The sequence below is a fragment of the Thunnus albacares genome, chromosome 7, assembly GCF_914725855.1.
Source record: "Thunnus albacares chromosome 7, fThuAlb1.1, whole genome shotgun sequence".
NCBI classification, from domain to species: domain Eukaryota; kingdom Metazoa; phylum Chordata; class Actinopteri; order Scombriformes; family Scombridae; genus Thunnus; species Thunnus albacares.
The window spans coordinates 5,147,911-5,160,689 of NC_058112.1; the positions used below are offsets into that span (position 1 = coordinate 5,147,911).

Consider the following 12,779-nt stretch of genomic DNA (forward strand, 5'->3'; position numbering starts at 1 on the left):
AACACAATCAGCAAAGTGCTGCTGCGCCTTCTGAGGAAACTTTTTGCTTGCTTGAAAGCAAATTGCTTCCATGAAAAAAATACCTGCTGTATTAACATTTGAATCCTATTAACACTAATGATTCATTTGTCCCTCACAATAAGATGTTTGGTTTCCGTGCAGTCTCTTGCAGTATCCTTGTGGCAAACTGGTATAAAACTCAACAGGAAAACCTGCAATATACAACTACTATAGGGTGGCCGCAGGTATATAAGATAAACTGTGCTGTTTTTAAAAACCACTGGTATATTTTGTTAGATACTGCTGACAAGTGATGCACCAGTTTGACTTTTCTCTCCCAATACGTCTTGACTCAGTGTACATTTTTCCCAAACTTGAAATCTGTATGCCACACGGCTCATTTTTACATATGGTGACATAAGGCCAGGGATCATAGTGGCATTAAAAACTGAGTTGGCAGCCTGTTGTAATGTAACGAAAGTAATGAATAGCAGAAATACTGAATTTAAAATAACACTGACGAAGAAACTTCAATTGTGGATCAGTCACATGTGACTGAAACCCAGCTTAATAAGGTCAGTGTCAGCTGGGTAACAGCCTGGCAAGTTTATGGCCCACATGCATTTATTGTACAACTACACATTTTCAGTTTTCAAGCTGATTTTCTTAGGTAAAGTCATCCAAACCTACAAATTTTCAAAAAGCAAAAATATGTACTTAGAGAAAACTCAAAGACTCACTGTGAAGACAAAAGGACTGGGAAAACAATTAGCCAATGATACGGAGAGACAAGGCCACACCATTAAGAAAAAAGTCCAGGTTTTATTGTGTATCGCGGCTGTAGTCCATGTTAACTGCCAGACGTGTGTGTGTGTGAGAGTGAGAGAGAGAGAGAGAGAGAGAGAGAGAGAGAGAGAGAGAGAGAAAAGAGCGAGAGAGAGAAAGAGAGAATATGCAGGATCAGAGCCAATCACACAGCAAGGTCAAACTTTATGTCCTTTGTGAGTCTTTGGTTTGCGAGAGCAAAACCTGGCATGAGAACAAATCATGACAAAGTTAAGAATTTTGTAAACTAAGATAAAACTCAGTTAAACACACTAAGGCAAGCTAAAGTCAACACACAGGTGGCGTCTAAAAACAAATTACAACACATGAAGTTGGAACTGAAGAAGCCAACTCTGAACCTGAACATGGATCTACAAACCAGTCAACAACAGTGCTAACAGAACTGAGATGACTGCAGTGGAGTCAACAGTAGAGTAGAATGGGTTAGAACTAAGTTAAGAGGTTTGGAGAGCAGAGTATGCGTTAATGGCGTTGGTCAGCTGTTTGTCTTTCTGGTGGCTTGAGTGTAGATACTGTAATGGGGGCTCCCAGCATCATGCAGATCAGCGGAGTGGCAGACAGGGGCATCTGATTGGTCGGCCGGCTCTCAGCAAAAACATGTCGCATTTCTACTGGCTGGGGTGGTCTGAAAACCCACCTGGATGAGGTTCAGTGATTGACATCTAGAATCCGGTGTTTGCTTCTTTGTCAAAACAGGCGTAAATGAGATAGCAGGAGGGAGGGATGAGTGTTCTCTCTTCTCTCCATCCTCAACTCCTCCCTCCATACTTCATCACACGGTGCCCTTGACTATGGCCGCCCCTGCCCACCACAGTGGGGAGGGGGATTAGCCAAAGTTGTGAATGGCCAGCCTGAACATGTCATTGGTGCACACCCATGCATCGTTAATGTTCTTCAGGATGAAACTCTGATGGAAACCCATGATGGGGTCGTCATCTGCCTGCAAACACACACACACAAAAAAGGAAGAGGTTCAGGTCAAAGTCAGCAGTGCTCTTGATTTAATCAATTTGACACATCAAAGTCCAAAGTACCACTCGCCAGTGAAAACAGGTGTGCAGCTCCTTCTGTGAACGAATCTGTGTAAATGAGAGTTTATCTTCCAAACTAGCCCGCAGCTCCAATCAAGACTATGTCTAATTGTTTAGCTTAAAGGTGCCCTGTGGAGTTTTATCTTACGTTCAATGTTACTTACCAAGAGGCAAAGTGTGGACCCTTGCACATGTTGAGCCAAGTTCCTTCTTCAAAACATTTGCCTTTTTTTGTGTTTTCTAGCTCAGGGTTGTAATTTCAAAAGAGCTCTTGAACACATGAAGTCTTAGTGACAGGTGCGCAGGATCAAAAACTTCACTTGAAAAGAAAACCCAACAGTCCCGCACACTGTCCATAACTTCAACTCACTTTATCCTTTCATCTTTTTTGTTTTCTAGCACACGGTCTGCTTCCCTGAATTTTTCTGGGACATCATTTGCGTTTTTTTGTCGGAATATGCATCACATCAGCAGCATGCATGTGTGTGTGTGTGTCCCTGTGCACAAGACAAACAAAGAAGGGATCCACTCGGAAAAACACTCCATAGTACTACAAGTGGTCAAAAACTCCACAGGATGCCTTTACATTCACTTCTGTGAGCAACACTGATACCTACTGCAAAATTTTAGATTTCTTCCTCAACTAAAAATGGTTGTTAATTGGGAATCCAATCAAGACAAAAATAAATTTAGATTTTGGTGTGGTTCAGGGTTCACTGAAGAGGAACTGCAGGAAAAGAGGCTCAGGTGAGGACAAACACCAGGAGAGAAGTACAAGTCAACCCTGAGCACATGCTGGAGATACTGAGGTACCCTAGATTCTGTTCATCTGTTTCCCAAAGTTTTCCTGCACATAATTTCTACTTAAGTTGATAGATGAGTGAAGAAGAAGAGAAGAACCGTTATTGGAAAGGATAATCCCAACTGCCAAGACTATGGGGACAAATGTCACATAAAAGGTAATGTTACTGTTTGCTGCATGTAACATTTTCCTATATTTGCAGCGTTTCCCCTACCATTGCCTTGGAGGGGCAGCCCGACCCTCCAATGGGACCCCCCGCCCCTCCTGAAAGAAACAAAATGTTTGTTTATGTTATTTACCTAATTTATGCGCACACGTTACTGTAAGTGCAATATAAGATTTGCCAGTAAAAAGCCAACAAGAGTAGTTTATTAATGTAATCCACGCAAAAGATGGACAGACAATGACCCCAAACGTCTGAAATTTAGGACAAAATAGCGAGTATTAGTCTTCCATTAAGGCGGAAAGTTGCGAGTGTGCAGTCGAGAGAGAGAGAGAGTAAGTGTGTGATGGGAGCAGAGTATGAAGTTAACAGTATATCTGTGAACGTAGCAGTGCAGTGTGTGTACAGTTTAGGCTATTTGTCAGTGAATAAATGCTGCAACCCCTCACAACTAAAGCCAAGTACCCGTGTCTTGCTTGTCACCTGCTGATGAAAGTGAAGGGGGTTAGCCCCGAATTTAGCAACAATGGGTTAGCCTAACCTGACCAGGCTCACTTAAGGTGGACTGACCTTTAAGGTGGACCAGCTATTCTCATTTTAGTGACAATCTCAGCTGCTCCTAAACAGAGAACGGAGAAACGTCTGGCTGCTGAGTCTCTATCAAGTTTTGCCCCCCACCCCCCTCTTGTACAGATGGACAGTAGGTATATCTGGAATATTTTTTCCCCTTATAATACAAAGACAGCAGTGAACAGTTTATGTCAGTGTGCAATACTGCTTGCTCACAAATTCTACTTTTACATGAAAGAATATTTCTTAGATCCTGATAAAATGATTTGATTATATGGTAACAGCAATTATTTGAAATACAGGTACATTAATAACCTTGTTTATGTATCATTATGTGTGTGATGATCTGGCTGCAGAATGGTTGACTTTGTCATGCTCTGCAACAACAGTGTTACTTACTTTTAGCTGTCCTACAACCATACTCAAGATGCAGCAGTCTGGGGTTGGCTGGTGGTCCTGCGCTGTTATACTATGCGCTATTTTTGTGAAGGGGAGACTCTGGTACACACATATAAGAGAAAAAAAAAAATACACAAGAGGAAGATTAACGTAGATATCTTTGACACAGAAAGAAATGACAATCTTTACCTATGATTCCTTTATTATCTTGAACTCCTCTAACTAAAACCTGAGAAAAAGAAGTACAATCCTCACTAAAGGGGGAGAGTTATAAGGATATTGTCATGTATATACAAAACCACATAGGTCATTTCCCCGGCTAAATTTCTCTTAGAGGAAGTTGATTTCTTGGCCATGTATTCTTATAGCTGGCTTTATATGTGCTCATTTGCATGACAAACACTCAGACAGGCTTAGTTCCATTGTGACATCAGTGTAGTGGGATGAGAGGAAAAAAAAATCATAACAAAGTCCCACTAAAAATGACACTGACACAAAATACCTTATATGAGTCCAATTCTAACAGCTTAACAGTTGACTAACAGTAAAAGTCTGTTCTCTCACTGTACTGTCATTCCAAATGCTGTGAAACAAACACACACACACACGTACACACAAAAACAGGAAGCAGGGTTCTGTTGAGTGTATCACAAATGCACGTATTTATATGCCATGGTTCCAAAAAACATGACCAGATTTCTCAGAGTGACCTGGTTTCTTGTGTGCGTGTAACACTGACATTTTCAGCGTGTTTCACACTTGGGCTTTCCATGCTAAAAGCATCCACCACCTGTTACATGTTACCTCTGTCTAGAGTGATAAGTTACCAGATAAACTCACAGAGAGTTTCTCAACAATTGCTCTTTTTCCCTGGAACTGCTGTCCTTCCCACGTAAGGCATGATGCATCGATCTGTGTGGAGCCAAACAGATAAAGAGATTGGGCTATAAAAATTAGTTGATGAAAGGTCTATCAAAAAAAGCATCAGACTCAAGTGATATGAACATTGCTGCCCTTCAGCCCTATCTAAGTGCTTTTGAGACTGACACGAGAGAACAAATGCATGCATGTAGTGCAAACGAAGTCTGACATAGTATGGTGATGCACGACAAAGTAACATGGTGGAAATACCCACCAAGTTGTTGGCCGTAGGCTCTCAAGGTTAGCTTGCTATCCTGTCGTTTGCAGAAGCAGAAGTGGTTTACTTGTGTTTATTTTATTTTATTAATCAAATACCTCATTTACTTTGTTTATTCTGTGAAAACAATGTAAATTGTTTAAAAAAAAACTTTCATAGAGGAAAAATAGATTTGAACATTGATCTTGTTTTTGTACTGATTAAAAAAAAAAGTGAATTCAAAAGTGCAGCCCACATCTGAGGAATCTTAACTGAACAAAAGCCTCCTTCTACCACACTCACATATATGGATCCGAGCTGTGATCTGTCAGAGTCAAACATCTGGTAGTAGTGCTGCACAAAGCTGGATCCTATCTGCTCCCACAGAGGCTGGTCCACCATCCTGAATCACCCTGCAACACACACTGCAAGGACAGAAAAGATGGAAGTGGAGCGGGTCAGAAAGAGAGGAAGAGAGACAGAAATGCAAAGTAATGTACGGGTGAACAGTGCAAAAAAAAAAAAAAAAAAAAAACCCTGCAGCCTTCTTATTAATTGAAATGAGGCCACTTGGTTCAAATCATCAAGCTCTCAACCCAACTGAACATCTGTGGGACATTTTGGATAGGCATGTTAGACAGCACTCTCCACCATCACATTTGGAGGGTGAAGTTTTGTGTTGAAGTTGTTCTCTATTATGTTACACTGTGAGGTGTTTTAAATGTTTTGTCTGTCTCATTTATATCAGTGAAGGTACACTAACTATTACACACACCCATCTAAAGCAGTTTCAACACAAGCTGAACATTTTAAACCTTCATGGCAACTGAGTGTATAATATCCTCATGTGTAAATATTGATGATTGTCTGATTGATGTATGCAATATCAAAATCCAGTGTATACCCTCCAAAAGAAAAGTCCCAAAGAAGCCAATATGAACACTATCCGTATCACAAACATCCTGTATTCAATAGTTTAGTTAACATTATACAAAGTACTTGATTCTGATCTGTAATAATAACAATGAAAAAAACATGGCCAGACTTTCAGTGCACGAAAAGTTTATGTATACCGCCGCATAGGAAAAAATGCTTTCACCCAACTGGCACTGGCGTGTTTTGCTGAACTCGCCGCACCTACATTGATCCCTCTGCTTGGGTGACACTGACAGCACAAGTCATGTGCTTCCACATAACGATACACTGTTGTTGCTGGAACAGTCTGAGAGGTCTGAAAATTAGCATTCAACTCATCACTACATACCATAAACACTGGCGGGACTCAAATAGTTCTAGGCCCGCGACATCATAGTTAAGAGTAGAGGGAGACCAAAACAAGGCTAATTTGTGTCTTTAATAAATGCAAATGTCCATTTATGGCTAGTTAAAGCTAGCTAACTAGCTGCTACTAGCTTTGAGCTGTCTTGTTTGCTAACGTTGACTCAGCCTGTGCTGGCAAAGACAGCTCATATACCTAGCACGTCTCCCCGCCAGCGAATGTTAGACGTCAGATAAATTATATTTCCAGGAGCTAGCTAACTGGCTGGCTCGTTGGCGTTGGCCTTTCCACCGGTTGCTAAAAATACCCCGTCTCCTTCAAGTGTTGATGCCTCCTCCGGGCCCGCGACACAGCTCAGGAGCTCCGGAGCAGCGACCCTTACATAGGCGTGCCCAACGTTAGCGTTAGCCCTTAACGGGACAGGAGCAGCCAATTCAACAACTTATACGACCGTATACTTGTTCAAATGTCAGACTAAACTACCGCTTTTTGTTTTCACACATGTTTCCATTCACTGCTCATAAAAATAAGTAATAAAAACTTACCTCTAACCAACGCCGAGGCCGGCTGCACGATCGGACAGTGCAGTGTCTGCTCCGATGCGACGGCACGCAGTCAAAGCCGTTGCCGGCCCGATGGATTGTGGGGATTGTAGTTTGTTTATTTATGAAAAATTTCAACACTTATTTTGTTTAAAGGGCTTGAATGATAACTCGGTTGTAAAAACTAACAAAATGAGTGTTACATCTGTGTTTTGTCGTAAGAATAACAGTCAAACACAACAGTTTACATAACAGTTAAAGACAGCAGTTAATTTAACTGAGTTCCATTACCTTATCCTTCTCGTATCCTTGTTCACAGTCTACAGAAACTGTTTGAACGGTGTTGTGTTGTTCATTGTTTCTATATGTATATACCTATACTTACATGTATATTTTTTCACATACGTGCTTATACATACTAGTCATATGCTTATGTTTACACATTTTCTGTTGTTTTGACTGTATCTCCATGTGTATCTTCCTGAACATTGTTGTGTGTACATTGAGAGCCACTAAAAACCGGAGTCAAATTCCTGGTATGTGTAAACATACTTGGCCAAGATTAGGGGTTTCTGGCACAAGTTCACCTACTTCCAAGGTGCATGGAGAAGGGAAAGAAGTGTAAAGAGGTCAAAACTCCAGCAACACTTGTTGTATAAAGAACAACTTTATTGTTAGACCAACACGTTTCAGCTTGTGGTCTATAAGCGGTCTATACACTACAAGTTTTGCTGGAGTTTTGACCACTTTTAACGTACTTGGCCAATAAAGCTGGTTCTGATTCTGATGCAATTTTGCATTTGCAATATTGCTCTATAGGCCCATACTGTATAAATATTGGAAAAATATCAGTCAGGGCTGGATTAACCTGCTAGGTGGGACCAGGGCATAAATTAGCTGTGGGCCCCTTTCCAGCCAGAGTTCCCCAAATAAGTTTGGTTCTAAGTTGATAACATTTAGCCTACTAAAGACCATGCACTATGTAGACCTGAGCATGATATCAAATGAAATATTATCTAGTAGACTTGATTCTGTCTCAACAGGACAGGGCCACAAGATTATTTAAAAAGGCTGGAGCAACTCGATGGCACCTGTTGGTAATTCAGCCTTGTAATTATGTTGTGATAGTTTCAACCATGTCTCCCAGCCTTATTTGTTTGTTAAAAATACACAAGAAATGAGTTGTAGATTTGTAGTTATTGTACCCTATATAAAGACCGCCAAGAACCCTCACACAACTTACATTAAAACATTACAAATGCATCACATTCATCACTTACAATAAACATATAACTATGTATTAGAGCACTATAGTATAGCAAGCATTGTGTGGTCCGTATGCGGCTTGTGAAAGTGACACATTTTTTACTGTGTTGGCTCTGCACAATGCCTTTGAAAGGACATGAATATATTATGTTAAAGTGCTAACTTTCAACCCTAATTTAAAGGTGTTTATCCACATCAGATGAAGCTCTTAAATACTCCTAAGTCTTCTAATTTGAAGTGTAGAATATCATGATTTACACTGTCAAAAACAGCCTATTCAATATTTATGCACCGTTTGTTAGCAACTTGACCAAAATAAAAAGCTGGAAAGTAGACTACAACAACTTGAACAGTCTGTCATCCATGAATCAGGAACAAAATGCAGAAGAAGATTAAAGGGGTCCTGCCATACTGGTTGAAGATTTACTGCAAGATGTCATTAGTGAGCTGGTCTGCATTTTACAGAAAATGCAGTAAATTCAAGTGAGGGAATAACTCTGAAACTGTGCTGTACACATTAAAAAAAACCTTTCACTTTGATGAGTGTGTATAGTTGTCTGTGCTTGAGTTGTGTCTACACTAGTAAAATTTTGGCTTCATCACTAACAAACAAATGTGCCTACTGTCAAGCTCCTGATTGCCATGTGAATGAAGGTACCCAGCAGGCCTTTGAGCAGCTGGTGTTGAAAGTGCATCACAGCTTGTACCCCTTTCTGAAGAGCTTGATGGGCCATTGGCTGCTGGCCCAGTGTGACACCTACACACATGCAGCCTCTGCTGCCTGACAGGCTTTTGATGCTGTCTTCTCGCCCACCAAAAAACCAGAGACACTCACATTCTGCAGGGACGAGTAAAGTGAGCAGCAATGGTTGGCTGTGAGGACAAGCAGGATTTGCACTTTAATCTGAGGCACTTGAAGATGCTTTATTAAAAGGAACTGCAGCCACAATGAGCAATGTACTGTAAGTCACTAACGGTTATATCTTCTGTGTGCTTACCTCTCAATGTGAAGGCACAAGGTTAATATATTCATTCAGTCTATTACTGAAGCACTGTTTTGCTCTGTGACATGTGACAGAGGAGGAAAAAGAAGTTGTATATAAGCATATGCCAACTCTCTGCTGGGCTTAAAGAGACTGCCGTCCCTGCTGCCCCAGAAGGACAAGTCAGCCCTGGTGGGAAGTCTAACACATCCTGTCAGATCTGAGAAGTTCTGGAAGTGCAGTAAACATGTAAACACATGTAAGCATTGAAGGAGCACTCAACCAATTTTATGCATTAAGTTCAACTTACTCATCAGGGAGAGTACTACTCAGCCTGTGAAAATAGTTGAATAATCTCCTATGTGGCTCTGGAGGGAGAGCTCCTAAATCTGAGAAAATAACCCTGATGATGTAATCTGGGTTATCTCATTTTGCGCTTAGAGATTACAGATTTTTAACCAGCATTACAAACTTGGGAGCCAGGAGTTTGAAAGATGTCAGTATTTACTGGAGAGGGAGGGTCTGATGAAAGATGCTACCAAGTTGCATTATGGGGCGTGTAGGATCTAGTATTTCTATAGCTTGAACCATACAGGGACTAAAAGACAGGATATATCTGCCTCTGCTGGACTGATTGTGACCATTAATTTTTTAATCTTTCTCTTGTGAGACTCCCAACTTTATGAAAGTGCAACACCAAATCGACAACCCATTTCATACATGATTTATTCCACAATGTGCAATTTCAATCATTGAAAGACTTTAATTTCAATAACTTGGAATATAATAACCCAACATGAGATTGTGTTACTCCAAATAAATGATGATGTAAAGGCAAAATGTCAGGAAGAAAACTAAAAAATTGTAAAATGTATCCTATAAAATAAAAATTCAGCTCAATCTGTGTAGTTTATATACTAGTCAGATATGTAATAAACATGCATTAATCTGCTCTGAAGTAGTTCTCTGTTAATATGTATGTGTTGCTCCACAGGTGCAAGGTGCATTTTCTGATGCATGTGTGTTCACCTCAGAACTGGTCCACAACTCTGCCCTGCTGTCCTCCTCAGCATTAACAACACAGATCCTGTAGTGCTGGCACTCGTGTGGGAGGCTGTTGTTCATGTTGAGTCATCCATCCCCTTACTTAATATTTTGGACATTCATACAGGAACAGGGGTTAACATTTTAGTTGCTTCATTACACTCAGTACAATGTTTCATTTTTCTTGACTGAATCACAGCTAAGTTGTATCTGTTTTTTCATTTTTCTGTTCTTACTCCAGGACTGTTGGACACGTGAATTCCACAGAGGGCTTGACTAAAGCAAAAAAAAAAAAGGCTGAACAGTTCTTGATCCAACCTTGGACATTTACACCAGCCTCTTCACATCATTCACACATGAGTAAATTATTCGTGTTTATGTGTTTGTGTGCAAGTGATGCATGTAATCGGATGTCTGACAGGGTAAAACCTGTGTCTGTTTCTTCGACTCAGTGTGTCCAGTGAATGCGCCTGCAGCAACACATCCATCAGAAAGTGCAGCTGTAGTGACTTTTGCTGTGAAGGTTTTGAGCATCTGCATTCTGCACATTATAGAAGAAAGGGAGGATCCAAAAAAACATTCGAGCAATGCTTGTTTCACAGCAGGTGAGACCAGAAAGTTACACATACTTTTCCAGTCATGTCACATATACTTAATAGAACTTTTAACATTGTGTATGCTTTTTATGTCTTTTTGTAGCTCCTACCACTACTGGACATGGCTCTTACAAATCCCTCACTGCAGAATGGTCCTCTTTTCCTAATGGTCACTGAAATGCTCGTGTCCTGAGAGAGGAGACAATGGGTTTGATGACAAAAAGGATGTCTTTCTTAAGCTCCTGGCAGACCCTATGGGAAGGACTTGGTATTGTGCTTATGCGCCACGCTGACAATGAGGAGACAGATGCAAAGGCTTTGGATAGCATGGCCAGCTGAGTGTGATTTCAGAGAGTCTCTGGCTCAGACATATGAAATCTAAGACCCTATATCTGCAACATTTTTGTCTTTCATTGACTTGTCTAAAGCATCTCCAGAATAGTTGAGCTTGATGATGTGTTTCCTGGTGACATAATGTCCAACAGCAGCCACTGGGAATTTCTGCAGACAGACTCCTTAAGCTTTTAGAGATGTCAGGCCCACTCTGCTCCCTGTGCTGCCACCTGACAACAAACAACGGTATTATTTTGTCATATTGTTACTTTCAAAAGCTTTTTTATATTATATGTTTTCAACAGCTGCAATTCTTCACTTATTTCTAGCATCTTTTATTTCTTCAAGTCACAGACCTTGCTTTTCTTATTTCCACCCTCAGACTGGAATTGAGAATGTGAGGAGGAACCCACAGGTGCAGCAGCAGAGTATGAATGCTGCACTAATAATGAAGCTGAGCCATCTGAACTTCACATCATCATCAGATTTTAAAAATATTCTCAATTTACAGCGCTTATACGTTTTCAGTTTTTGTTGACATTGTCAGAAAGTGATAGAAGAAGTAACACATTAATCTTCTTAAGGATGAGAAGTTGAATTAATAAACAATAAAACACACTCTTTCTTCATTCACTTTAATCAGGGGTTTTGATATTTGGTCTGGTACGACCAGTAGCTTATGGTGGCAAATGTTAGCTTAGGTAGGTATTACAGTGTAACCTTACATTACTGAATCAGTTTTATGATTTAATGAGTCTTTTCTACTTGCGTAAATGTTACCTTACGTTTAGTATTCATTATTATTCCGCAACTTCACTCTTTGTTCCATAGTTCTACAGGTACAAGTCTGTAATTAAAACCTGACAAACATCAGCAGGCTGTTTTTTCATTACTCGGTCAAAGGAAGTTTATGTGTGGTGTACATGTGCTGCAGCATTACATCCTACTACAAGATCTACTGATTAATATGTCCTGGTTCATCTTTCACTCTGCAGGGTTTTGTCAGTATGCTCAGTGTTGGCTACCTGATTATCAAACCCCTGTGACTCATCTCCCTCTTCTACAATAAAGAGAACTATTCACCTTCCTTGGCTGTTTTGTCAGTATCTACAAGGTGCTTTTCATACTTTGCTTTTTTGCCACATACTTTCTTCATGTTTTAATTCTCTTTTTTTGGTTTCTCTCCTGCTTCCTTGGTTTCATTGTGCTTTTCTAGCATAAAAGCCTCAGAACAATGTGCCAAAGCATCAAAATGAATCAATAATGTTATAAAAGCTTGCTGTAATTAATTAAGAAAAAGAAACTGTCAGTATGCATTTAAACCGGTAGACCAGCCACTATGTCAGGAACACTCACTCAATATTAATGATGACAGCAGTGATACAAAGTGAAATATTTGGGGCAGGGAACAATAAAGCCCTCTGTCTTATTAAAATCTTTACTCATACAATATTAGTTAGTTTTCAAATGATAACATTTTTCTGTGTTATGTCTGACTTCATGATATTAAAAGGTTTTGTCAGAATGTCCGTTGTGGATGACCTTTTGTCACCTAACCAATTTCTAGCCATTTTTGTAAAAGTTGTGCGGCTCAAAACTCTCCAGAGTCGTATTTAGCACTTCAAAATGATGTCTGGGATCAAGGTCCAGCATTTGAAGTCTCAGTTCATAGACGCTTGTGATTGGTTTGCACATTATACACAAAAACATTGCATGTGAAAACGTCAAAATGTAGTGTATGCATTTACTGGCAATGCAACTGCTTTATTCAGACTTCGATTATGTAGAAAATGTTGAAGAAATTGTTA

General features: G+C 40.1%; 1 protein-coding gene and 1 long non-coding RNA gene across 4 annotated transcripts; one reads left to right on the top strand and one right to left on the bottom strand.

Moving 5' to 3' along the window:
* Positions 1–802: 802 nt before the first annotated feature.
* nutf2 (nuclear transport factor 2) lies at positions 803–6,860 on the bottom strand. Of its 3 annotated transcripts, XM_044357175.1 has the most exons (6): positions 6,753–6,860; positions 5,232–5,353; positions 4,652–4,723; positions 3,812–3,910; positions 2,894–2,943; positions 1,634–1,786 (listed from the first exon to the last, which is right to left on the bottom strand). In XM_044357175.1, exons 2-6 carry the CDS (start codon positions 5,328–5,330, stop codon positions 1,741–1,743), a joined length of 366 nt encoding a protein of 121 aa, XP_044213110.1. In that variant the 5' UTR covers positions 5,331–5,353; positions 6,753–6,860; the 3' UTR covers positions 1,634–1,740. The 3 variants fall into 3 exon arrangements, with proteins under 3 accessions (XP_044213108.1, XP_044213109.1, XP_044213110.1); XM_044357173.1 differs by lacking the exon at positions 2,894–2,943 and having other exon boundaries at positions 803–1,786; positions 6,753–6,859; XM_044357174.1 differs by lacking the exons at positions 2,894–2,943; positions 6,753–6,860 and adding an exon at positions 6,403–6,468 and having other exon boundaries at positions 803–1,786.
* Positions 6,861–10,241: 3,381 nt separating this feature from the next.
* LOC122986312 lies at positions 10,242–11,677 on the top strand. Its single transcript, XR_006404285.1, has 4 exons — positions 10,242–10,402; positions 10,495–10,647; positions 10,742–11,217; positions 11,354–11,677. It is a non-coding gene; the product is annotated as an uncharacterized LOC122986312 (long non-coding RNA).
* The last annotated feature ends 1,102 nt before the right edge of the window (positions 11,678–12,779 follow it).